Source organism: Xylaria bambusicola (assembly GCF_022495145.1).
Source record: "Xylaria bambusicola strain CBS 139988 unplaced genomic scaffold F5B22scaffold_42, whole genome shotgun sequence".
Taxonomy (NCBI): domain Eukaryota; kingdom Fungi; phylum Ascomycota; class Sordariomycetes; order Xylariales; family Xylariaceae; genus Xylaria; species Xylaria bambusicola.
The window spans coordinates 269,393-286,768 of NW_025953595.1; the positions used below are offsets into that span (position 1 = coordinate 269,393).

Here is a 17,376-nt window from a genome sequence, read left to right on the forward strand (position 1 = left end):
GTAGCATTGTCACGTCTCTTTCATAGGAAATTGAACTGTTTGACGCGTCGCGTGGTGATGATGTGTAGTGATGGTTGACAACATTGCCTAAGTAGGTACATGGAGGAAAGAGCGCGTGGTAGGTAGGTACCTGCCTACTTCCATCTCAGTTCCACCTCTCTCGCTGATTGTCCTACGTCCTCTTCTATCTGCCTGTCCTGCCTTTCATCTTCTCCCATATGTAATCTGACTCTTCCTCTCGCCCTCTTCCCGGACATTCGGTTTCCACCATTGTCCTGTAAGCACCCGGGAGACAGTTACAGCAGTGTCACAAACTGCATCTTTAACATCTTGTCTAGTGCAGAATCTTGACTGATAGGTCAGTCTTATCCCGTTGCTGTTGGATCCTATCCGGATCAGCACCTCTTCACATTACTTTTCGTTCACGTCTCCAGGGCGCTCGGAATTAGATGCCTATCTATCTTGACATGTTATCCATTTCCTACCTTCCTTCCAGTCCTCATCCTCTACCGGTTCATCCTACCGCTCCTAGTACTGTATAACCCAAGCATTCGAACCTGACAGAGCCTTGATCCTGTTACTGATTCGGGCATCTTCCTAATAGGCTGTGACAAACATGGCTACCATGGTCAATGCGGAAGTCGACAAACATGCCCTTGGGAGTAGCGTTGCCGCCCAGGGCATCAATGCAGTTGCTGAAGCGAGTACAGACAGAAGCGCAGGTCAGTACTCATCTTGGTCCCTTTCTCCCTTCCATTTCTTTTCCAGCTCATTGCCCAAGAGACTATTTAAAATCTACCAAGCATACTGACATGGCAGCAATGCCTGGCTGTCTAGGACTGCCTTGCGCCTTTGAACCCAAGTCTTCAAGCAATCCTCAGGCACCAGCTTCTGAGGGTTTGACTATGGCCACAATGACGACTGAAACCCCCATCCAACTCGCCCAGTTCGCCCAGCTCGCCCAGCCCGCTCAATCCGCCCCCCCTCCATCACCCTCTTCTGCCTTTACAGTTGCAATACGTCGCGCCGCCAAGACCAATGTCTCCTCTCCCCTTTTGCGTGGCCCTGTTCCTCAGAAGGGGTCTGGACAGGATCGCTTTCGAGAGCTACTGAAGGGAAACGAGTTTTCTCGCTTAGCCGCAGCGGATCGCAGCAGCTCGTATCTTGCCTCCATCAATACAGGTACGATTCAACGACGGACCGGGGTTCTCCAACGCTATTGTGCGTGGCCTGCTCCTCTACTGTTTTAAATACTTCTTGCTGTCCCTAAGAACCAATTGCTAACTAAAACCCTAGCACCGGATCTCCCTAAGGCCAACCCTCCCCTCTTCACACTCAACACGACCACATCTACCCGTCATAGCGGCCAGGCAATGGATTGCGCTATGGATCGCGCGGTCGTTACGCCAGCCGAAGTCAAGGGAGAAATGTCCCTGGAAGCCAAGAAGGCGGTTAAGGAACCCTCCTTAGTGCAGCCTAAGGTAAATGCTGAAGATGGGCTTGGCCAACATACTCGTAAAGGTATTCATACTCAACCCCTTGCGACTGCACGCCTCAGTGCTCAATGTCAGTTGCGTCATTTCAATCCCAAGTGGCAAGAGACTTCAGGTCCCAATGGCTTCGAGTGTTCTGTCCAGTTACAGAACAAGGTTATTCACGGCGACCGTTCCTACCAGACTGCCTATGAAGCTAAGCAAGCGGTGGCTAAGAAGGCCCTTACTTACGTTCGTCGTCTACCTTGCGATGACCCGGCACAGAAGCTTGTGATGCGAATCAGAAATGGCGAGAACCGAACAGACATTTTCCTTAATGGGAACGTTGTTATTGATGGTAACCAAAAAGGACGAGTCCAGATGAAGAGTGAGCCTTCTGCAAACGCCAGCCATGCAGGGTCTACTGGCCAGCATACCTATGCCACGTATGCAGATGCCAATGCAGCTGCTTGTAACTGGATTGCAAGTAACTACACCGACCATAGAGCCCTAGTTCGCCACATTCAGTCCTTGTTTGGAAGCACAGGACCTAGCCCGGCTGTCATCTCTGACTCTAAGGCGTCTCAAGCCTTCTTGCAAGGCTTGGCCCTGGGCACGTCTATGCCCGCCGCTTCAGCGTATGATCCATACCATAAACCTCGAGGCAGGCCCATTCCAGCTTCATCCGGTGATTCATACCGTCCTTACGAGGCTCGGGAGCGATCCCCTGCACCCAGTGTGGCGCGCAACTACCGGGACCGCTCCCCGCTGCGGCACGCACCGTACGAGTTAAACTAGCGGCAATCCACTTGAAGTGGTGAAGGTAAGAAGAGTATGTGCCTAAGACTGTTATACAGCTAAGGCACAGAAGGCCGCAAGGCTGCATTTATGGCGCGTTGATGGTTTGCTTGATTTCGAGGATTCACGGGAGGGTCTTCAGTTCTTTGATACACGTTGTTTATTTGAGATTGATAGCTGGCACGGGTAGGGTATGACATTCTTCTGACATGGTAGGAGTTCAGTCAATTCAGATGAAGGTTGAGGTTGGGGTCAGATTTTGCTGGGCATCCTTAGACCACCATCCAGCCGAATAACAGTTCCGTTAAGCATGGAGTTCTCAATGATCTGTTTGACAAGTTGTGCAAATTCCGCGGGCTTACCTGCTCTGCGGGGAAACTCCATGGCGGCTGCTAGCCCTTCAAAGAGTTTCTTAGGCAACACGGCCGTCATCCTCGACTCGAAGATGCCCGGGGCCACAGTCACACAGCGAATGCCATATCGAGCGAGATCCCTCGTCATTGGCAGCGTCATGGAAGCCACGGCACCTTTGCTTGCTGCGTATGCTACCTGCCCCTTTTGCCCATCAAACGCCGCCACGGACGCCACCACTACAATATTGGGTATCAGTAATTGTGGTTTCAGATTTCCAAGACATGACTTGAGCCCTGTAAAAAGGAACAAATTCTAGAAAGTGGTGAATAAGCCGATGGCACCGGGGAGTGCTTACTGATGACGACGCCACGCTCCTGGTCGTCACTAACCGGCTCAGTCTTGGCTAGATGAACGAGGCATTGCCGCACTAGGTCGACAGTACCACGTAGGTTAATATTAACTACAAAGTCAAAACTATCCAGGCTAAAGGCGTCGCCATGCTTGTCCAGTATCTATGAGAGTAATCAAATCAGTTTACCGTGTTTAGCAATTGAGGGAGGAGAGAGAGAGAGAGAGAGAGAGAGAGAGAGAGAGAGAGAGAGCAGTACCGTAGACGGATTTCCCACGCCGGCAGCTGGTATGATGCCACCCATAGGTTTTGTAGTTTCCCTGATCCATTCTACGACACCGGCGACAGCAGCCGTGATGCTCTCGGTTTCTGTGACATCACAGACAAAGAACTTAGCAGCGCCCTGGGGTAGCTGCTTGACGAGTTCGGCGCCGAGATGTTCGTTCAGATCGAGAATGGCGACGTTCCCTCCGTTGCGGCAGATTTCTTGCACGGCGGCTTGTCCCAGGCCGGATGCTCTGGTAGTGAGTTGGTTGAATTAGTTTTGGATGTTGGAATTGCTGTATGGTGGGCGTTTTTACATGTGATTGTGCTAAGTGGGTTGGTTTCCAAGGTGGATTGGGGTGGTTGTTAGTGAGGTAGGTAAGGAGTGGGAATGCATACCCGCCTGAGACGACAAATGTTCTGCCTTCGATCTTCATCTTTTTTAAAATAGGTGACGGGATATAGTGTACTTGAAATAATACCAATATCAAGTTAAAATGGGGATAGTATGTATAGAAAAGGTGTCGGATAGTAAGTGTTATATGGCAATGGAGGTTAATATGTTGCTGTCCGGGTGGTTAGGAGGCCGGATAGCCTATTGGATACCTAGGTATAGCTGGAGCTCCGAGGTTGGGGGAGCAGATATGCAAGCCACGGCATAAGTACCTAGGTAGTACGTAGTACGACCTATGTATGTAGGCCCCTGGGTAGAGGTACCTACCTAGGTACACCCAATAGCGAGGTCTGTAGGTGTGCGTTACAGGCTCGCGCTGTCACCTGAGCAGAGCTTGTTCTCACCGCTCGCTGTACTCCAATGTTACCTACATGAACTGAACCATTCGAGCCATTGCAGTGCCTTACGTGTACTTTGTACATAGTACAGGCAGTAGCCAAGACAGGGTTTGTGGGCGGATGACACAATTCTCGGGACCCCGGTCGGTACCTATTTCCAGGTACATTTAGTGCCACTGTTAGGTACCTACTGATAAGCTCGTGTGACATGACGACGTTATCTCATTTCAATCCGGCTCGTTAAAGGGCGGGCTGTTTTACAAATCACATACCTCACCAACCCCGGCCCCGAGTTGAGAGAGAGAGCATAACGACTGCTGCTCACGTCCCTATCCCACTGCGCTATCTATCCCCGGTATTGCTTCACTCATCCTGGCTTGAATACTCTGTTCTGCGCAAGAGGAGAGCGGATCCAGCGCCAACATGACACGCCCGCGGCGATCCTCCGTGGCGAGCGAGGAGAGCACGGGGACTGCCGGTGACCAGGTGCGTCGCCCTTCCCGATTAAGCCGTTCGCAAGGAGGGGTCATGGTTGACTCAAAACTAGGAACTAGGGAGCATGTATGATTACCTAGCCAAGATAATACTGTTAGGACCGAGCGGCACTGGAAAGTAAGTCGTCCTCCTCCTCCTTCAATCTCATCCGCTGTAGACAATGTTCTCGGCGTCCAGTCGGCTGCCTCGGACTCCATGTGCGCTGCTGTGTATCGGTCTGGAGATACCACGGGAAAGACGCCGATAGGCCACTGTATCGGGAACGTGCTCGGAACCCCCATCAAAGGAAAACTGCTAACAAGTCCCCTCTCCCTCTTAGATCTTGTTTATTACACCGTTTTGTAAAGAGCGAATGGCGTGTCCTCTCGTCGCAAACGATTGGGGTTGAATTCGCGAGCAAGATCATTAAAGTTGGCACCGGCGCGCGGCGGAAACGAATAAAGTTACAGGTAAACATCAACCCGATCGGTGATGACAGGTGCACCGTGGTACGGTTGACAGGGCTAATTGATTTTTCAGCTATGGGATACAGCAGGCACCGAGCGGTTCCGCTCCGTTTCGCGATCATATTACCGCGGGGCAGCGGGCGCTGTTTTAGTCTACGACATCACTTCTCATAATTCCTTTCGAGGACTCCAACCTTTTCTGAACGATGCGCGGGCGCTCGCTTCTCCGAACTTAACCCTTCTCCTCGCAGGCAATAAACTCGATCTCGCCAACGACTCTCTCATCGACACGAGTATACCAACTGCGACGCCATCGAGCACAGGCTCGAATTTTCCCTACGGCACGTCGGCTGGCACGGCAAGCGCCGGATTAGGTGCGCAACTGCGCGCCACAGTCGCCCCGGAAGGGCGCGAGGTCTCACCCGAAGAGGCATCACGGTGGGCCAGCGGTGTTAATGTACCGGTTACCATGGAGGTCTCGGCGTTCTCCGGCGAGGGCGTAGATGAAGTATTCGGACGGCTTGCGCGCATGATTCTAACGAAGATCGAGCTGGGGGAGATTGATCCCGATGATCCGATGAGCGGTATACAATATGGCGATGGAGGCATGTGGAATGCCGGCGCCAGCGACGGCGCTAGCATTAAGAGCTCTATGACGGCGGACGAAATCGCTCTTGGAGGAGCCAGCGTAAGGAAGAGGAGACGAGGCAAGAATCGCGTTCCGAATTGGGGAATGCGGGAATGGGAGGAGGTTTTCACGCTGAATCGTGGACGGGGGAGGGGAAATTGCTGCTGAGAGGACCTCGTTGTTACGGTGTGTTTTTTTCCTTTCGCGAGCGCGAAGGGAGGAGTTAATAATGGTGCTCGTTCTGAAAGTTACGACAGGGGCGTACGGCGGATCGAACGAAGACGTGATGCGAGTAGGCACTCACGGTTATTATTGAATCGGGGAATGAAATAGGTTAGGTCGACGCCGTCCATTGGAAAACCTACCTACCTACCTACCTATGAGATACCACCCTTACTATGACTACAAGGACTATCTTATCTGGGTTTGGCTGGAGTCTGGTATCTGGATTCTGGAATCGAATGAATCATGTAGGCGCACGCACTCGTTTTACTCGGCGTTCGGAGATTGAACGGAACAACATGCATGACGGACGAACTGCAAGACCTATTTTTTTGTTTTCTTTATTTGTCGATGAGGTTGGTTTTGTGAGATTTGGTTGTTGATAGATCAGATCAGATCGGATCAGTTATATTTATTGTAGAGCAGGGCAGGGCTGAGAGATGGATGCTTTGCTTTGCTTGGCTGGGTTATATATTTAGTTTAATTTAGTTACCTGCTGATACTACGTACGTAATATGAGATTTCTTAGTTAATAGAATGGTTATATGTATTTGGACTTTTCCTTGAGTATGTTTATTCTGATATCTTTGGATGGCTTGTACTTACTGTAAGTAAGTAAATGGTTCGGGTCCCGCACCAATCGTGGCTCTGTACCTACGGTAAACTAGTAGGGGTCAGTTTCCTGAAAAAGGCGTCGGGGCGCGATACTCCGTCGTTGAAACGTCTGATTTGGGGAATGTGTTGCTGATGTACCGGTATGTATGTCGACATTTGTACCTAAGTATGCAAGGTGTAGTAGGTAGGTATTACATAATGAGATGTGAAGCTGTCTGGATTGCGGTGAGAATTGGAAGATTGGGTTGGTTGAATAGAGAGAGTGAGAAAGACATACAATTCTGGTAAATATTTTAGAGGTAGGTAGGTAGGTGGCAATATCGGGGATACTGGAAATATTGGGATCTGAAAACTCACGTTGGCGTTTGTTTTTCCCCTCTCGTTACGCCTCGCCTCTTTGTCGAGCTCGATTTACCTCCCTATATCCTCGGTATAATAGATGAGCCAGGCCTGCTGAGACATGCATCGCGAGTCCCCGCTGTGGAGAGCTTGCATACCTACCTAAGTACTGCAAACTGCCTGTTGCGAGATCCATCTCGGCGGCAGACAAGCCGTTTTCTTATTGGAGTTGAGGCGGTCTTTCTCGTGACATGTCGTGTCTACATTTGTTGTTTTGTTTTGGGGTTGAAAAAGGTCATGTGGATGTGGGAAGCTGTAGATCGGACCATTGCCCTACCTCGAGAATATCTGGACGTATAAAATGCCAGACTTTGCTTGCTCTTGCTGAATACGGCTTCCTGTCTAGGTTACCTAATCGCGCGGTTTCTGCTTTCCGAGCTGGAGATTGCCTACTTATTGTATTAGTCGTCATCTTGGGGCATTTTTGAATCTTGAGTATCTTCATTTTTGAGTTGTTTTTCTCGATCGTTTACTATTTCTGCGTAGATCAAGCCCCCGGGTCGCTGTCGATTGTTGGGCTGAAGGGACCGTCATTTCGTCACCCCTCAACATCGTCCCCCGCCATCATGGACCCCCGCATTGTTGTGCCCATTGACAAGAAGTGGGAGTTCAAACAAGCCGACAAGGCCGACGACGCATATCTCCCCGTCTCCCAATTCCCGACCAATGTCCATCTGGATCTGTTGGCTCATAAGCTGATACCCGATCCCTACATCGGCAAGAATGAGCTCGATGTGCAATGGGTCGGCGAGAAGGTCTGGGTCTACCGGACCAAGTTCACATCCCCTGAGACTACGGGTCCGAAAGCTGTGATTGCCTTTGACGGACTCGACACGTTTGCCACCGTCGTGCTCAATGGCAAGACAATCCTGGAAACGGAGAACATGTTTATCCCCGAACGCGTAGATGTCACGGGTGTCCTAGCTAAGGCAGGAGGGGAGAACGAGCTTGTCATTACGTTTGATAGTGCGTATATCAGGGGCTGGAAGCTTGTTGAGAAGCATAGTGATCATAAGTGGGGTTGCTGGAATGGCGATAACTCGAGGTTGGCTGTGCGGAAAACTCAGTATCATTGGGTAAGTCGGACATGAATGATTGAGCTGTGATAACTCCATGATATTGACGTCTTGGGGTCTAGGGATGGGATTGGGGACCAACACTACTTTCATGTGGACCGTGGCGGCCGATTAATCTCGAGATCTACGAGGCTCGGATTAGCGATCTTTGGTGTGATATTAACGTCGACAAGTCTCTTAAGGGGGCTACTGTGGTTGTCCACGCACCAATCGAAGGCAAAGCTTCAAAGCTGCGATTAGACATCTCACTTAACGATTCACTTGTGGCTAGTCAGGAGATTGACGCTGGGTCCAGTGCAACATTTATAATTTCCGACCCGGAGCTCTGGTACCCTGTCCGATACGGCAAGCAGCCGCTCTACAATGTCAAGGCGACGATAGTTCAAGACGGTAAAGACATTGACAGCATATCCAAAAAGATCGGTTTACGACGAGCTGAACTGGTTCAGAAACCACTTAAAGGACAACCTGGTACCTCTTTCTTCTTCGAGGTCAATGGTATTCCCCTATTCTGCGGCGGCAGTGACTGGATCCCCGCAGACAATTTCATCCCGCGTATCAGCAAGGAAAGGTACTACGACTGGGTCAAATTGGTAGCTGATGGTAATCAGTTCATGATTCGAGTATGGGGAGGCGGAATCTACGAGGAACAAGCCTTTTACGACGCTTGTGACGAGCTCGGCATCCTAGTATGGCAGGACTTTATGTTTGGCTGCGGCAATTACCCTGCGTGGCCGGAACTACTAGCTTCGATCAAGCGCGAGGCCGAAGAGAACATCAAGCTGCTCAGACATCACCCTAGCATCGTGATCTGGGCCGGGAACAACGAAGACTACCAATATGCGGAAAGTGCCAATTTGGAATGGGATCAGAGTAATACGGATGCCGAGAGTTGGCTGAAGACCGATTTCCCGGCGCGGTATATCTACGAGAAGATCTTACCAGATGCATGTCGCGAGTATTGTCCGTCAGTATATTACCATCCGGGTAGCCCGTGGGGTGGCGTCGATACACGCGATCCGACGGTAGGCGATATCCACCAGTGGAACGTATGGCATGGATCGCAGGAGAAATACCAAAATTTCGACAAGCTGGTAGGGCGGTTCGTGTCGGAGTTTGGAATGGAAGCTTTCCCGTCCGTGAAGACGATCGACGCGTTCCTACCGCTCGGGAAGGACGATCCAGATCGCTACCCCCAGTCGTCGACGATAGATTTCCACAATAAAGCCGATGGTCACGAGCGACGTATCGCCCTGTACCTGGTCGAGAACATGCGTTATGCGCCTGACCCGCTCGAGCAGTTCGTTTACTGCACCCAGCTGATGCAAGCCGAATGTCTCGCTTCAGCATACCGGCTGTGGAAGCGTCAGTGGAAAGGACCAGGTCGTGAATACTGCGCCGGCGCGCTAGTCTGGCAAATCAATGACTGCTGGCCTGTGACGTCCTGGTCTATCTGCGATTATTACCTACGACCGAAACATGCGTACTACACGGTGAAGCGCGAGATGGCGCCCCTGAGCGTCGGGATAACCCGTCGCGTGCATACCCACCCGAACCCGAAGAACAAATACTCCCGCATTGACGTCACGACACAGATACAGGTTGAGATCTGGGGTAGTAATCTCATGCTGGAGGATCTCGAGGTGGATTGCCTTGTTCGTGCGTGGGACGTCGAGACGGGGGAAGAAACATATGCGGAAATCGTCCATGAGAAGCTCCTACTGCCCAAGAACCAATCTACAGAGGTGATAGCTATGGACGTGCCTGTGCAGAAGAAAGGCGATGAAGGACAGACTGTCGTTGCAGCCTACCTGCTTGAATCATCCTCTAAGGACGGCATTGACGGCACGACGCCTACGCAGATAGGCAAGAAACAACTTGCGCGCTACGTGAACTGGCCTGAGCCTTTGAAGTATCTGCATTTGCAAAAACCGAAACAGCTGAAGGTAGAGTTGAGCGCGGATGGAAAGAGTGTGGCGGTGAGCGCGGAGGTGCCTGTTAAAGGCGTGGCTGTCGAGTCTGAGGATGATGCCGTGAGGTTCGAGGATAATCTTGTTGATATCGTGCCGGGCGAGACGGTGCGGATTCCGGTGTGCGGAGCGAGTGAGGACACGATTGTTACTACGAGGTATTTGGGGATGATATAGGGGTGTTTTCTCGTGGATTGTTGTTGTTGTTGTTGAGATGCTTGGGGTACCTTGATGGTTAGTATAGCGTAGAGATGAGAACTAAGGTTATTCTGACTGATTCCGCTCGGACCTCTTCGTTCGTTTTTATCCCGGGTAAATCTTTTCAACCTTGAGTTCCCCAAGCAGGGGATATTGCTCCATTTGTTCATGAGGCTATCATCGTATGATGTATGAGGGGCCGTGACATGCACCCTGTTTGTGAAATGGTAGATATATACACTACCTACCTGACATACCATCTCTGGTGTTCAATTTCCAGCATATTATCCTCGAATCAAATATACAAATTCCCCAGAGATTACTCTCGGTAACAAGTGTCCACCATCGCTATTACCCAAACCACGAAGTTCCCCGATTTCCGATATCCCCATCACAATTTCACCTAACCTATTCCTTCTTCTCGTTCGGACCCGCGATCAAGATCTTGATAACCTCGCCCTCCTTGACCTTCTCAAACGCCTGCTCGGCGTCCTCGAAATCCACGACGCCGCTGATCAACTTCCTGACATCCACCCTGCCGCTCGCCACGAGCTCGACAGCGAGCTTGTAATCCCCGCTGCCGTACCGGAAGGAGCCCTTCGCCGTGACCTCCTTCAGACACATGGCCATGATGGGGAACGTGATCTCGTCGCGGCCCATGCCGCCCTGGACATACGTCCCGCCGGTCCGCACAACGTGCAGACTCGTCTGGATGCTGGGTTCCGCACCGCTCGCGTCGATGACGACGTCGGCGCCGCCCGCGAGATTGGGCGCCAAGGCGCGGATGTTGGATGCGTTTTCCGGGGCCGGGATGCGCTGAGAGGAGTACGTGTGCGTTGAACAGAAGGATTTCGCGAAGGCCAGCTTCGACTCGACGATGTCCACGGATACCACTGTCGAGGCCCCGAAGGCGCGGGCTACCGCTGCGCAGAGAAGGCCCACGGGCCCGGCCCCCATTACCACTACGGATTGCCCCGGCGTTACCACCGCCTGTCGCACGATGTGCACTGCTACCGCCAGCGGCTCGACCAAGGCGCCTTCTTGCAGGGTGACGGACTCGGGCAGCTTGTAGCAGAAGTCCGCGGGGGACACCCAGAACCCCGTCAGCGTCCCGTGGTACGGCGGCGTCGCGGCGAAGCGCATCTCGGGACACAGGTTGTATTTCCCGCTGAGACAGGGCCCGCACCGACGGCAGGGGTAGCCGGGCTCGAGGGCCACGCGGTCGCCGGGCCGAAGGGTCGTCACGGCCGACCCGACTTCCACGATGGTCCCGGCGGACTCGTGGCCCAGGACCATCGGCTCCTTGACCACATAGTGCCCGATCGCCCCGTGCGTCCAGTAGTGCACGTCCGAGCCGCAGATCCCGGTGTAGTTTATTGCGACGAGGACGTCGTGCGGGTCTGAGAGGGTGGGCAGATCGCGCGATTTGAACTCTACATCGTGCGGTTTGTTGAGGATGAAGGAGAGGTTCTGGGGTTGGGTGTTAGTTGATCAGTTGGTTGTCTTGTATTCGATGGATGGGAGGGTGGTGCTGGGGGATAACGCACGCTGGCTGTCTTGGGATCCATTGTCGTCGTTGGGTGTTGCAATAGGTTCGGAATACTGATGAGTTACGACGAGGAAGAAAGAGAGAGTCAAAGGCCCTGTTCTATTTCTCCCACTTCGTCGGGACCCGCGGGTTTTCCCTTCGGGTTGGAATTGTCCAGATGCCGAGCACGACGGTTGACGATGGTGTTTCACACGAGAAGGGTTGGTTGGTTACACTTATACGTTTGGAACGGTCAAGCACTTGTTCTGTTCAGCTACCATTGCAACTTTATATCATGGAGGGGAACAATTCCACTTCTTATCAGAGACCAGTTAAAAGCAAGTACGATTATCATTATTTATTTGCTTTTTCTTGTTTCTATAACTCTTTTTTTTTTTTTTTTTTTTTTTTCCTCTCTCATCTTGCTCCATCGTGGCGCGTTCGGAGCTCGTCCTTCACATGACGCAGTTCTAACTTACACGATAGCGGGGGCTAGGGAAAAGGATGTCGTAATAGGTATTGCCCGCATCTCCAATTTTTGGACATTGTACTTACGGGAGTGGGGGAGAGCTCGGGGAGGAGCGCGTAGAGTAGCTCATGTGGGTTGGGACCAATTTAACCGCCTGTTTTACCCGCACCAATCGACGTCTGCGGCAATGGGAGTCTAGATAGATGCTGTTGGGATGGCGATACACTTTTGCTTGTACTGTGGTCGCCGAAGAGAGGGGATTCTCAAGGCAAATCACAGGCGCAAGTTATTCTTCCCTTAGGTGGGTAACTGAAATCTGCTGATGAACAAGAACTTAATGGCGCAGAAATCTTTATCTGTGAAGTTTGCCTTGCGGTAGTTGTTCGTGATGTGATCTCCATCAACTCTGGCTACACCAACCACACTTACCTTACCGTATTAGGCAAGAATAGCCATCACTTCTCCATTGCCATTCACTGTGTAGGACGAGAAGTGAACCTGGAAAAGATAGTATATGCGTATATAATGCCTTTCCACACAGCATGAGCTACATGGAATCTGAACGATACACGTCTTGCATATTCGCCTGACTAGCGGTCCTATTGTCCATGTCTAGTGTCCCAGCTCGCCCTCACATCATGTCATTTCATGTCTCCGAGGTGGATTTTAATAGTTATCTCGCTCAGTCCAGGGCTTCAAGGCTTCCAAGAACTTGAGATGTAGTTCAGGGTCTCCTGTGCCTTCCAGAACGGGTTGAAAAATGTCGTCGCCGAACTGGCGGAACATCAGTAAAAATCCGGCATGCGTAAAGTCGACGTAGCTAATGGTGTCGCCCAGGAAGAACACGCCCTTGTCATTCTCCTTCAGCATCGCCGTGATGTTCTTTAGGTAAGTCGCCGCCCCCTTGTATGCTTCTTCCGCGCTGTGTTCCTTCACAAACTGATCCAGGTCCATGCCGACGTGTCCTGAGCGGGTTCTGTTCCAGTACTCGCGGTTCAGGTCCTTCAGAAGTCGGTCCCGCACTGCTGGCATGAAAATAGGTCGCAGATTTTCGAAGACTCCTTTCAGCTCTTCAATGTATCTTTGAACGTGCGGCCAATTTATGGGTAGCGGTGGCGATGGATATTTCTCCTCCAGCACTCCCACAATTACTTTGGAATCCATGATGTAGGTACCGTCGGGCATAATAACGGTAGGAACAGTATATTGATCCTTGCCCGGGATGCTAGACACGTGGTCAACCACCTTAGCTTACGGTAATATCATAGGAGAGGGGTGAGGCTCACTGGGGTTCAAGCCTTGGCTTGATTTCCGGGTATTCAAGCTGTCAAAGAATGAGCATTATGTGGCATATCATAGCGTCGCGGGACTTGCCCATTCAGTCTCATAGTCCAGCCCCTTGTAGTTCAAAACCAATCGTGCTATGTATGTAAGCATATTTTTGCTTACACTTAAAACATGATGGGTGCACACGTACTCTTCCATGTGTTGAGGGACCAGGCGTGGTTGGGCTCTTTCGATGGTATATCAAAGAGGACGATCTTCGAGGAGGCCATTATTAACCAAGGCCTAGGATAAGATTCTCTACGGTTGTTTCGACTGTGAGTATTAGGATGGTGAATTTTGCGTCTTATACTCTATCTACCGTCTATGCGAGGCTTCAGAGGCACAGGTTTTCCTCCGAGGCCTCGCGGAGTTTATATATATATACATATATACAGTACAGATGTATAGTCGAAGCGATATACGGCGACTACGTAGTGTAGATGAGGGGGTTGAGGGTGTACCAGCTATTCTAGGAAGCTTGTTTCGGAAGCTTATGTCGGTCTAAACGCCCCTAATCACTTTGTAGCTTATAAATCAGAAGATAATGGATAATGAATGGGTCAGGTATGCCGTTGAAAATCGTTGGGCTACATTGGTAAGCCATGCCGGATATGAACTTAGAGGAGTGACTCACTCGCATGCCGAGGGTACAAAGTTGTTCCTCTAGCGGTATTAGAGACTGTTTTCTTAGATTGACTGCCATAAATATACAGACTAGCAACCATTTTCGGATTGTGTATGTTATCTGCGGTCATCTCTCAAAATTACATTGTGTTTCTAAACCTCCAACTCCCCAGCGTCTGTCCTAACACACGGCCCTCCATCTCTTCCCTTGATAAGACTCATTATAGATTTCTACAAGCTGGTATTATATTACTCTACTACAATTCAAGCCGTTCGAGTCTCGGCCATTATGAAATATATAACTCGACGAATATGAAGTACTGTATCTGGTTGAGATGTGATGCAGAGCATTGAAACCCCGCCTTTCTGCAGAATTGCAGTGGGGTAAAGTTGTACGGTACTAGTATTTGGAAAGCTTACCTAACCTATTGCAGGATATTCAATTTAATGTCATTACCAACAATACCTGTACAATACAGTAGCTTACCGCTTGGGAGTGCCTGTGGAATCACCATGCAGCAGTGGAGTAGGGGTAGTAGAAGCGGTCTTCATAAAGTAGGTAGCTACATGTATTGTGAAAGAATTCGTCAAAGAATATTGCTAGCAGTGAGAAAGAGGGCAGAAGCTGTGCAGCAAGTTAGCTGCCAGTCTCTTGCCAATGCTCTGTGACAGACGACCATTCACGAGGGACTCAGATTATTTAACCTGCATATAGTCACTCGAATAACCTGACCTTAGACTACCTAGAGTGTATACACATGGATGGGAGCTTCTCATTGTAGTGGAGAATGGAGATTGGGGTAGATAATGGGGATGTTTGCCATGATGTTTGCCATTGAGCCATTGAGAACGATAGGTTATCGATAAGCCAGGCATATCGCTATATCGGCCAGCCATCCCCAGCAGCTGCTTCATCTCGCCTCTTCTTCCTTCGACAATCAGCTCGCCAGCATCCAAGTCTCCACGATGGCTTCCCACGCGGCACCCGTAGACCTCAATGGTCATGGCATTGCATTAGGATCCTCACAACCCAAGAAGGTCGCCTATTTCTATGATTCCGACATTGGAAACTTCGCCTACGTCGCCGGCCACCCCATGAAGCCCCATCGCATCAGGCTGGCGCATAGCTTAATTATGAATTATGGCGTGTACAAGAAGATGGAGATCTACGTATGTTTCCCTGGTCCAATACTCGCACTTCTGCCCCATCATTTACATACACCCATCTAAGAGCGTCGCGCAGAAAAATACTAACAGTGGGTGTCTCACCTTAGCGAGCCAAGCCTGCAACGCGACTCGAGATGACGCAGTTTCACACGGACGAATACATAGACTTCCTGCAAAAAGTCAGCCCCGAGAACATGGACAACTTCCAGCGCGAACAAACGAAATTCAACGTCGGCGACGACTGTCCTGTGTTTGATGGCCTGTTCGAGTTCTGTGGCATTAGCGCGGGTGGCAGCATGGAGGGTGCGGCTAGATTAAACCGACAGAAATGCGATATGGCCGTGAACTGGGCTGGAGGACTTCATCACGCCAAGAAATCCGAAGCTAGCGGCTTCTGCTACGTGAATGGTATGTGTCCTGGCCCTGCGCCGTTGGACAATTGAATTGCCCAGCTTGTGACCACAGATGATTTGGGCTGACAAATCCCTAGACATTGTCCTTGGCATTCTTGAGCTGTTACGGTTCAATAAGCGCGTCCTCTACATCGACATCGATGTCCACCACGGTGATGGCGTCGAGGAAGCCTTCTATACAACCGATAGAGTTATGACTGTATCTTTCCACAAATATGGCGAGTACTTCCCAGGGACCGGCGAGCTTAGAGATGTTGGCATCGGCACGGGCAAATATTATGCTGTCAACTTTCCTCTACGCGATGGCATAGACGATTCATCTTACAAATCCGTTTTTGAGCCCGTCATCTCGAGCGTCATGGAGTTCTACAACCCTGATGCGGTTGTCTTACAGTGTGGTGGTGACAGTCTTTCTGGCGATCGACTTGGCTGCTTCAACCTGAGCATGGAGGGCCACTCCAACTGTGTCAAGTTCGTCAAAAGCTTCAATCGACGTACCCTCGTTGTCGGTGGAGGTGGCTACACCATGCGCAATGTGGCTCGAACATGGGCTTTTGAAACAGGTTTGCTGGTGGATGCGCACATGGACCGCACACTTCCATTCAACGAATACTACGAAGTGAGTTACTCATCCATTCTCGTTGAATAAGAAACTGATGATATCACTTAGTATTATGGTCCCGACTATGAACTCGACGTCCGAGCTTCCAACATGGAAAATGCAAACAGTCCCGAATATCTCGAAAAGATCAAGAACCAGCTGATCGAGAATCTTCGGAGGACGGCACATGTCCCCTCAGTCCAGATGCAAGATGTTCCACGGCATTCTCTCGGTGCCATGACAGATGAGGATGATGCTGAGCTGGACGATCTGGATGAAGATGAGAACAAGGATGTGCGCATGACACAACGTCAATGGGAGCAGCGGATAGAACGTGACGACGAGTACGAAGCAAGCGACAACGAAGAAATGGAGAAGGCCAATGGCGTTCACCGCAACGGCAGCTCTCGGCGAGGCTTCCAAAATTACCGAAATTCCGATGCGGAAGCCGACAGCGGGGTGGCAACTCCCGCCGACGCTGGGTCTGAGACCGTCATTAAGTCTAAGGAAGTTGACGAGGTTATGAAAGATGCAGATGACGCAGCACAAGATGGCGCCGCTGAAGCTAGCGAAACTTCACGCGATGCTAAGCCTGCAGACAATAAATCGGATGAAGGGGTTGAGGCTGCAGGCATCGCGGAACAAGACGAATCCCTTGCAGAAGCTCAAGAAGCTTCCAAATCTAGTAAAAACATTGACCAGGCCGAGAAGGCTGCAACACCCACTCGAGACGCCTCAAAAACGGCAGATCCAGCCTCGAAAGAAGACGAGGTCATGCAAGATGCTGACGACAACTCTAAAGAACCTGAAAAGGAGGCCGAGAAGAAGCAAAGCGCGGAACCTGAGCCAAAAAAGTCACCAAAAGATGACAAGAAAGACACTGATGGAGACGTCGATATGAGCGAAACACCCACGGACAAGAAGCAAGACGAGAGTAAGAGCACAGACGCCGAAGAAAAAGCCGAGGAGCCTCCGTCGACTGAGACCACCGAGAAGACAAAAGACACTACTGATAGTAATTAAACACTCCGCAAAACCGCACCACAGGGAAGTGTTTGCTTATGTACATCGAGAACGTGGAGGATTGTTTTCTCTTTAGAGGTGAAAGCTGTGTTTAATGTATACCACTTGAGTCAAAGCGAAAGGCGTTCCGGACCTAAAAGAGGATAA

The 17,376-nt window shown here is 50.7% G+C and overlaps 8 protein-coding genes across 8 annotated transcripts; 5 read left to right on the forward strand and 3 right to left on the reverse strand.

The window, feature by feature from the left end:
- Positions 1 to 1,385: 1,385 nt before the first annotated feature.
- On the forward strand, positions 1,386 to 2,270 carry F5B22DRAFT_638301 (uncharacterized protein; the record flags this gene model as incomplete). Its single annotated transcript, XM_047977565.1, has 1 exon — positions 1,386 to 2,270. The coding sequence occupies one exon, from the start codon at positions 1,386 to 1,388 to the stop codon at positions 2,268 to 2,270; it is 885 nt and encodes a 294-aa protein (XP_047828090.1).
- A 126-nt stretch (positions 2,271 to 2,396) lies between these two features.
- F5B22DRAFT_373454 (short chain dehydrogenase) lies at positions 2,397 to 3,814 on the reverse strand. Its single transcript, XM_047971178.1, has 4 exons — positions 3,637 to 3,814; positions 3,233 to 3,491; positions 2,980 to 3,136; positions 2,397 to 2,860 (listed from the first exon to the last, which is right to left on the reverse strand). Exons 1-4 carry the CDS (start codon positions 3,672 to 3,674, stop codon positions 2,523 to 2,525), a joined length of 792 nt encoding a protein of 263 aa, XP_047828091.1. The 5' UTR covers positions 3,675 to 3,814; the 3' UTR covers positions 2,397 to 2,522.
- A 532-nt stretch (positions 3,815 to 4,346) lies between these two features.
- Positions 4,347 to 5,881, forward strand: F5B22DRAFT_373525 (P-loop containing nucleoside triphosphate hydrolase protein). The gene is made up of 4 exons (XM_047971181.1): positions 4,347 to 4,515; positions 4,577 to 4,641; positions 4,844 to 4,973; positions 5,044 to 5,881. The coding sequence occupies exons 1-4, from the start codon at positions 4,453 to 4,455 to the stop codon at positions 5,764 to 5,766; spliced, it is 981 nt and encodes a 326-aa protein (XP_047828092.1). The 5' UTR covers positions 4,347 to 4,452; the 3' UTR covers positions 5,767 to 5,881.
- A 905-nt stretch (positions 5,882 to 6,786) lies between these two features.
- On the forward strand, positions 6,787 to 10,272 carry F5B22DRAFT_373528 (beta-mannosidase). Its single transcript, XM_047971182.1, has 2 exons — positions 6,787 to 7,910; positions 7,973 to 10,272. Exons 1-2 carry the CDS (start codon positions 7,401 to 7,403, stop codon positions 10,055 to 10,057), a joined length of 2,595 nt encoding a protein of 864 aa, XP_047828093.1. The 5' UTR covers positions 6,787 to 7,400; the 3' UTR covers positions 10,058 to 10,272.
- Positions 10,272 to 12,193, reverse strand: F5B22DRAFT_373622 (GroES-like protein). The gene is made up of 2 exons (XM_047971184.1): positions 11,626 to 12,193; positions 10,272 to 11,548 (listed from the first exon to the last, which is right to left on the reverse strand). The coding sequence occupies exons 1-2, from the start codon at positions 11,644 to 11,646 to the stop codon at positions 10,487 to 10,489; spliced, it is 1,083 nt and encodes a 360-aa protein (XP_047828094.1). The 5' UTR covers positions 11,647 to 12,193; the 3' UTR covers positions 10,272 to 10,486.
- On the forward strand, positions 11,529 to 12,507 carry F5B22DRAFT_373515 (uncharacterized protein). Its single transcript, XM_047971180.1, has one exon. The coding sequence runs from the start codon at positions 11,684 to 11,686 to the stop codon at positions 12,272 to 12,274; it is 591 nt and encodes a 196-aa protein (XP_047828095.1). The 5' UTR covers positions 11,529 to 11,683; the 3' UTR covers positions 12,275 to 12,507.
- On the reverse strand, positions 12,508 to 13,861 carry F5B22DRAFT_373514 (putative glutathione S-transferase). Its single transcript, XM_047971179.1, has 5 exons — positions 13,553 to 13,861; positions 13,450 to 13,496; positions 13,362 to 13,399; positions 12,955 to 13,300; positions 12,508 to 12,903 (listed from the first exon to the last, which is right to left on the reverse strand). The coding sequence occupies exons 1-5, from the start codon at positions 13,629 to 13,631 to the stop codon at positions 12,742 to 12,744; spliced, it is 672 nt and encodes a 223-aa protein (XP_047828096.1). The 5' UTR covers positions 13,632 to 13,861; the 3' UTR covers positions 12,508 to 12,741.
- An 824-nt stretch (positions 13,862 to 14,685) lies between these two features.
- Positions 14,686 to 17,376, forward strand: F5B22DRAFT_373533 (uncharacterized protein). Its single transcript, XM_047971183.1, has 4 exons — positions 14,686 to 15,195; positions 15,300 to 15,600; positions 15,683 to 16,224; positions 16,276 to 17,376. Exons 1-4 carry the CDS (start codon positions 14,992 to 14,994, stop codon positions 17,227 to 17,229), a joined length of 2,001 nt encoding a protein of 666 aa, XP_047828097.1. The 5' UTR covers positions 14,686 to 14,991; the 3' UTR covers positions 17,230 to 17,376.

Bases quoted from the DNA above. Each gene is read 5' to 3' on its own strand.
- F5B22DRAFT_373622 (XM_047971184.1), bottom strand. From the start codon at position 11,646: ATGGATCCCAAGACAGCCAGC. The intron at 11,549-11,625 runs GTGCGTTATCCC...ACCCAACCCCAG, and splicing joins TGGATCCCAAGACAGCCAGC to AACCTCTCCTTCATCCTCAA.
- F5B22DRAFT_373454 (XM_047971178.1), bottom strand. From the start codon at position 3,674: ATGAAGATCGAAGGCAGAACATTTGTCGTCTCAGGCGG. The intron at 3,492-3,636 runs GTATGCATTCCC...ACTCACTACCAG, and splicing joins ACATTTGTCGTCTCAGGCGG to AGCATCCGGCCTGGGACAAG. The intron at 2,861-2,979 runs GTAAGCACTCCC...CCAATATTGTAG, and splicing joins GGAGCGTGGCGTCGTCATCA to TGGTGGCGTCCGTGGCGGCG.
- F5B22DRAFT_373525 (XM_047971181.1), top strand. From the start codon at position 4,453: ATGACACGCCCGCGGCGATCCTCCGTGGCGAGCGAGGAGAGCACGGGG. The intron at 4,642-4,843 runs GTAAGTCGTCCT...TCTCCCTCTTAG, and splicing joins GGACCGAGCGGCACTGGAAA to ATCTTGTTTATTACACCGTT. The intron at 4,974-5,043 runs GTAAACATCAAC...TTGATTTTTCAG, and splicing joins GGAAACGAATAAAGTTACAG to CTATGGGATACAGCAGGCAC.
- F5B22DRAFT_373515 (XM_047971180.1), top strand. From the start codon at position 11,684: ATGAGTTACGACGAGGAAGAAAGAGAGAGTCAAAGGCCCTGTTCTATT.
- F5B22DRAFT_373533 (XM_047971183.1), top strand. From the start codon at position 14,992: ATGGCTTCCCACGCGGCACCCGTAGACCTCAATGGTCATGGCATTGCA. The intron at 15,196-15,299 runs GTATGTTTCCCT...GTCTCACCTTAG, and splicing joins ACAAGAAGATGGAGATCTAC to CGAGCCAAGCCTGCAACGCG. The intron at 15,601-15,682 runs GTATGTGTCCTG...ACAAATCCCTAG, and splicing joins CGGCTTCTGCTACGTGAATG to ACATTGTCCTTGGCATTCTT.
- F5B22DRAFT_373528 (XM_047971182.1), top strand. From the start codon at position 7,401: ATGGACCCCCGCATTGTTGTGCCCATTGACAAGAAGTGGGAGTTCAAA. The intron at 7,911-7,972 runs GTAAGTCGGACA...CTTGGGGTCTAG, and splicing joins GGAAAACTCAGTATCATTGG to GGATGGGATTGGGGACCAAC.
- F5B22DRAFT_373514 (XM_047971179.1), bottom strand. From the start codon at position 13,631: ATGGCCTCCTCGAAGATCGTCCTCTTTGATATACCATCGAAAGAGCCC. The intron at 13,497-13,552 runs GTACGTGTGCAC...TTACATACATAG, and splicing joins GTCCCTCAACACATGGAAGA to CACGATTGGTTTTGAACTAC. The intron at 12,904-12,954 runs ATCACGGCGATG...TTCCTGGGCGAC, and splicing joins CGGCGACTTACCTAAAGAAC to ACCATTAGCTACGTCGACTT.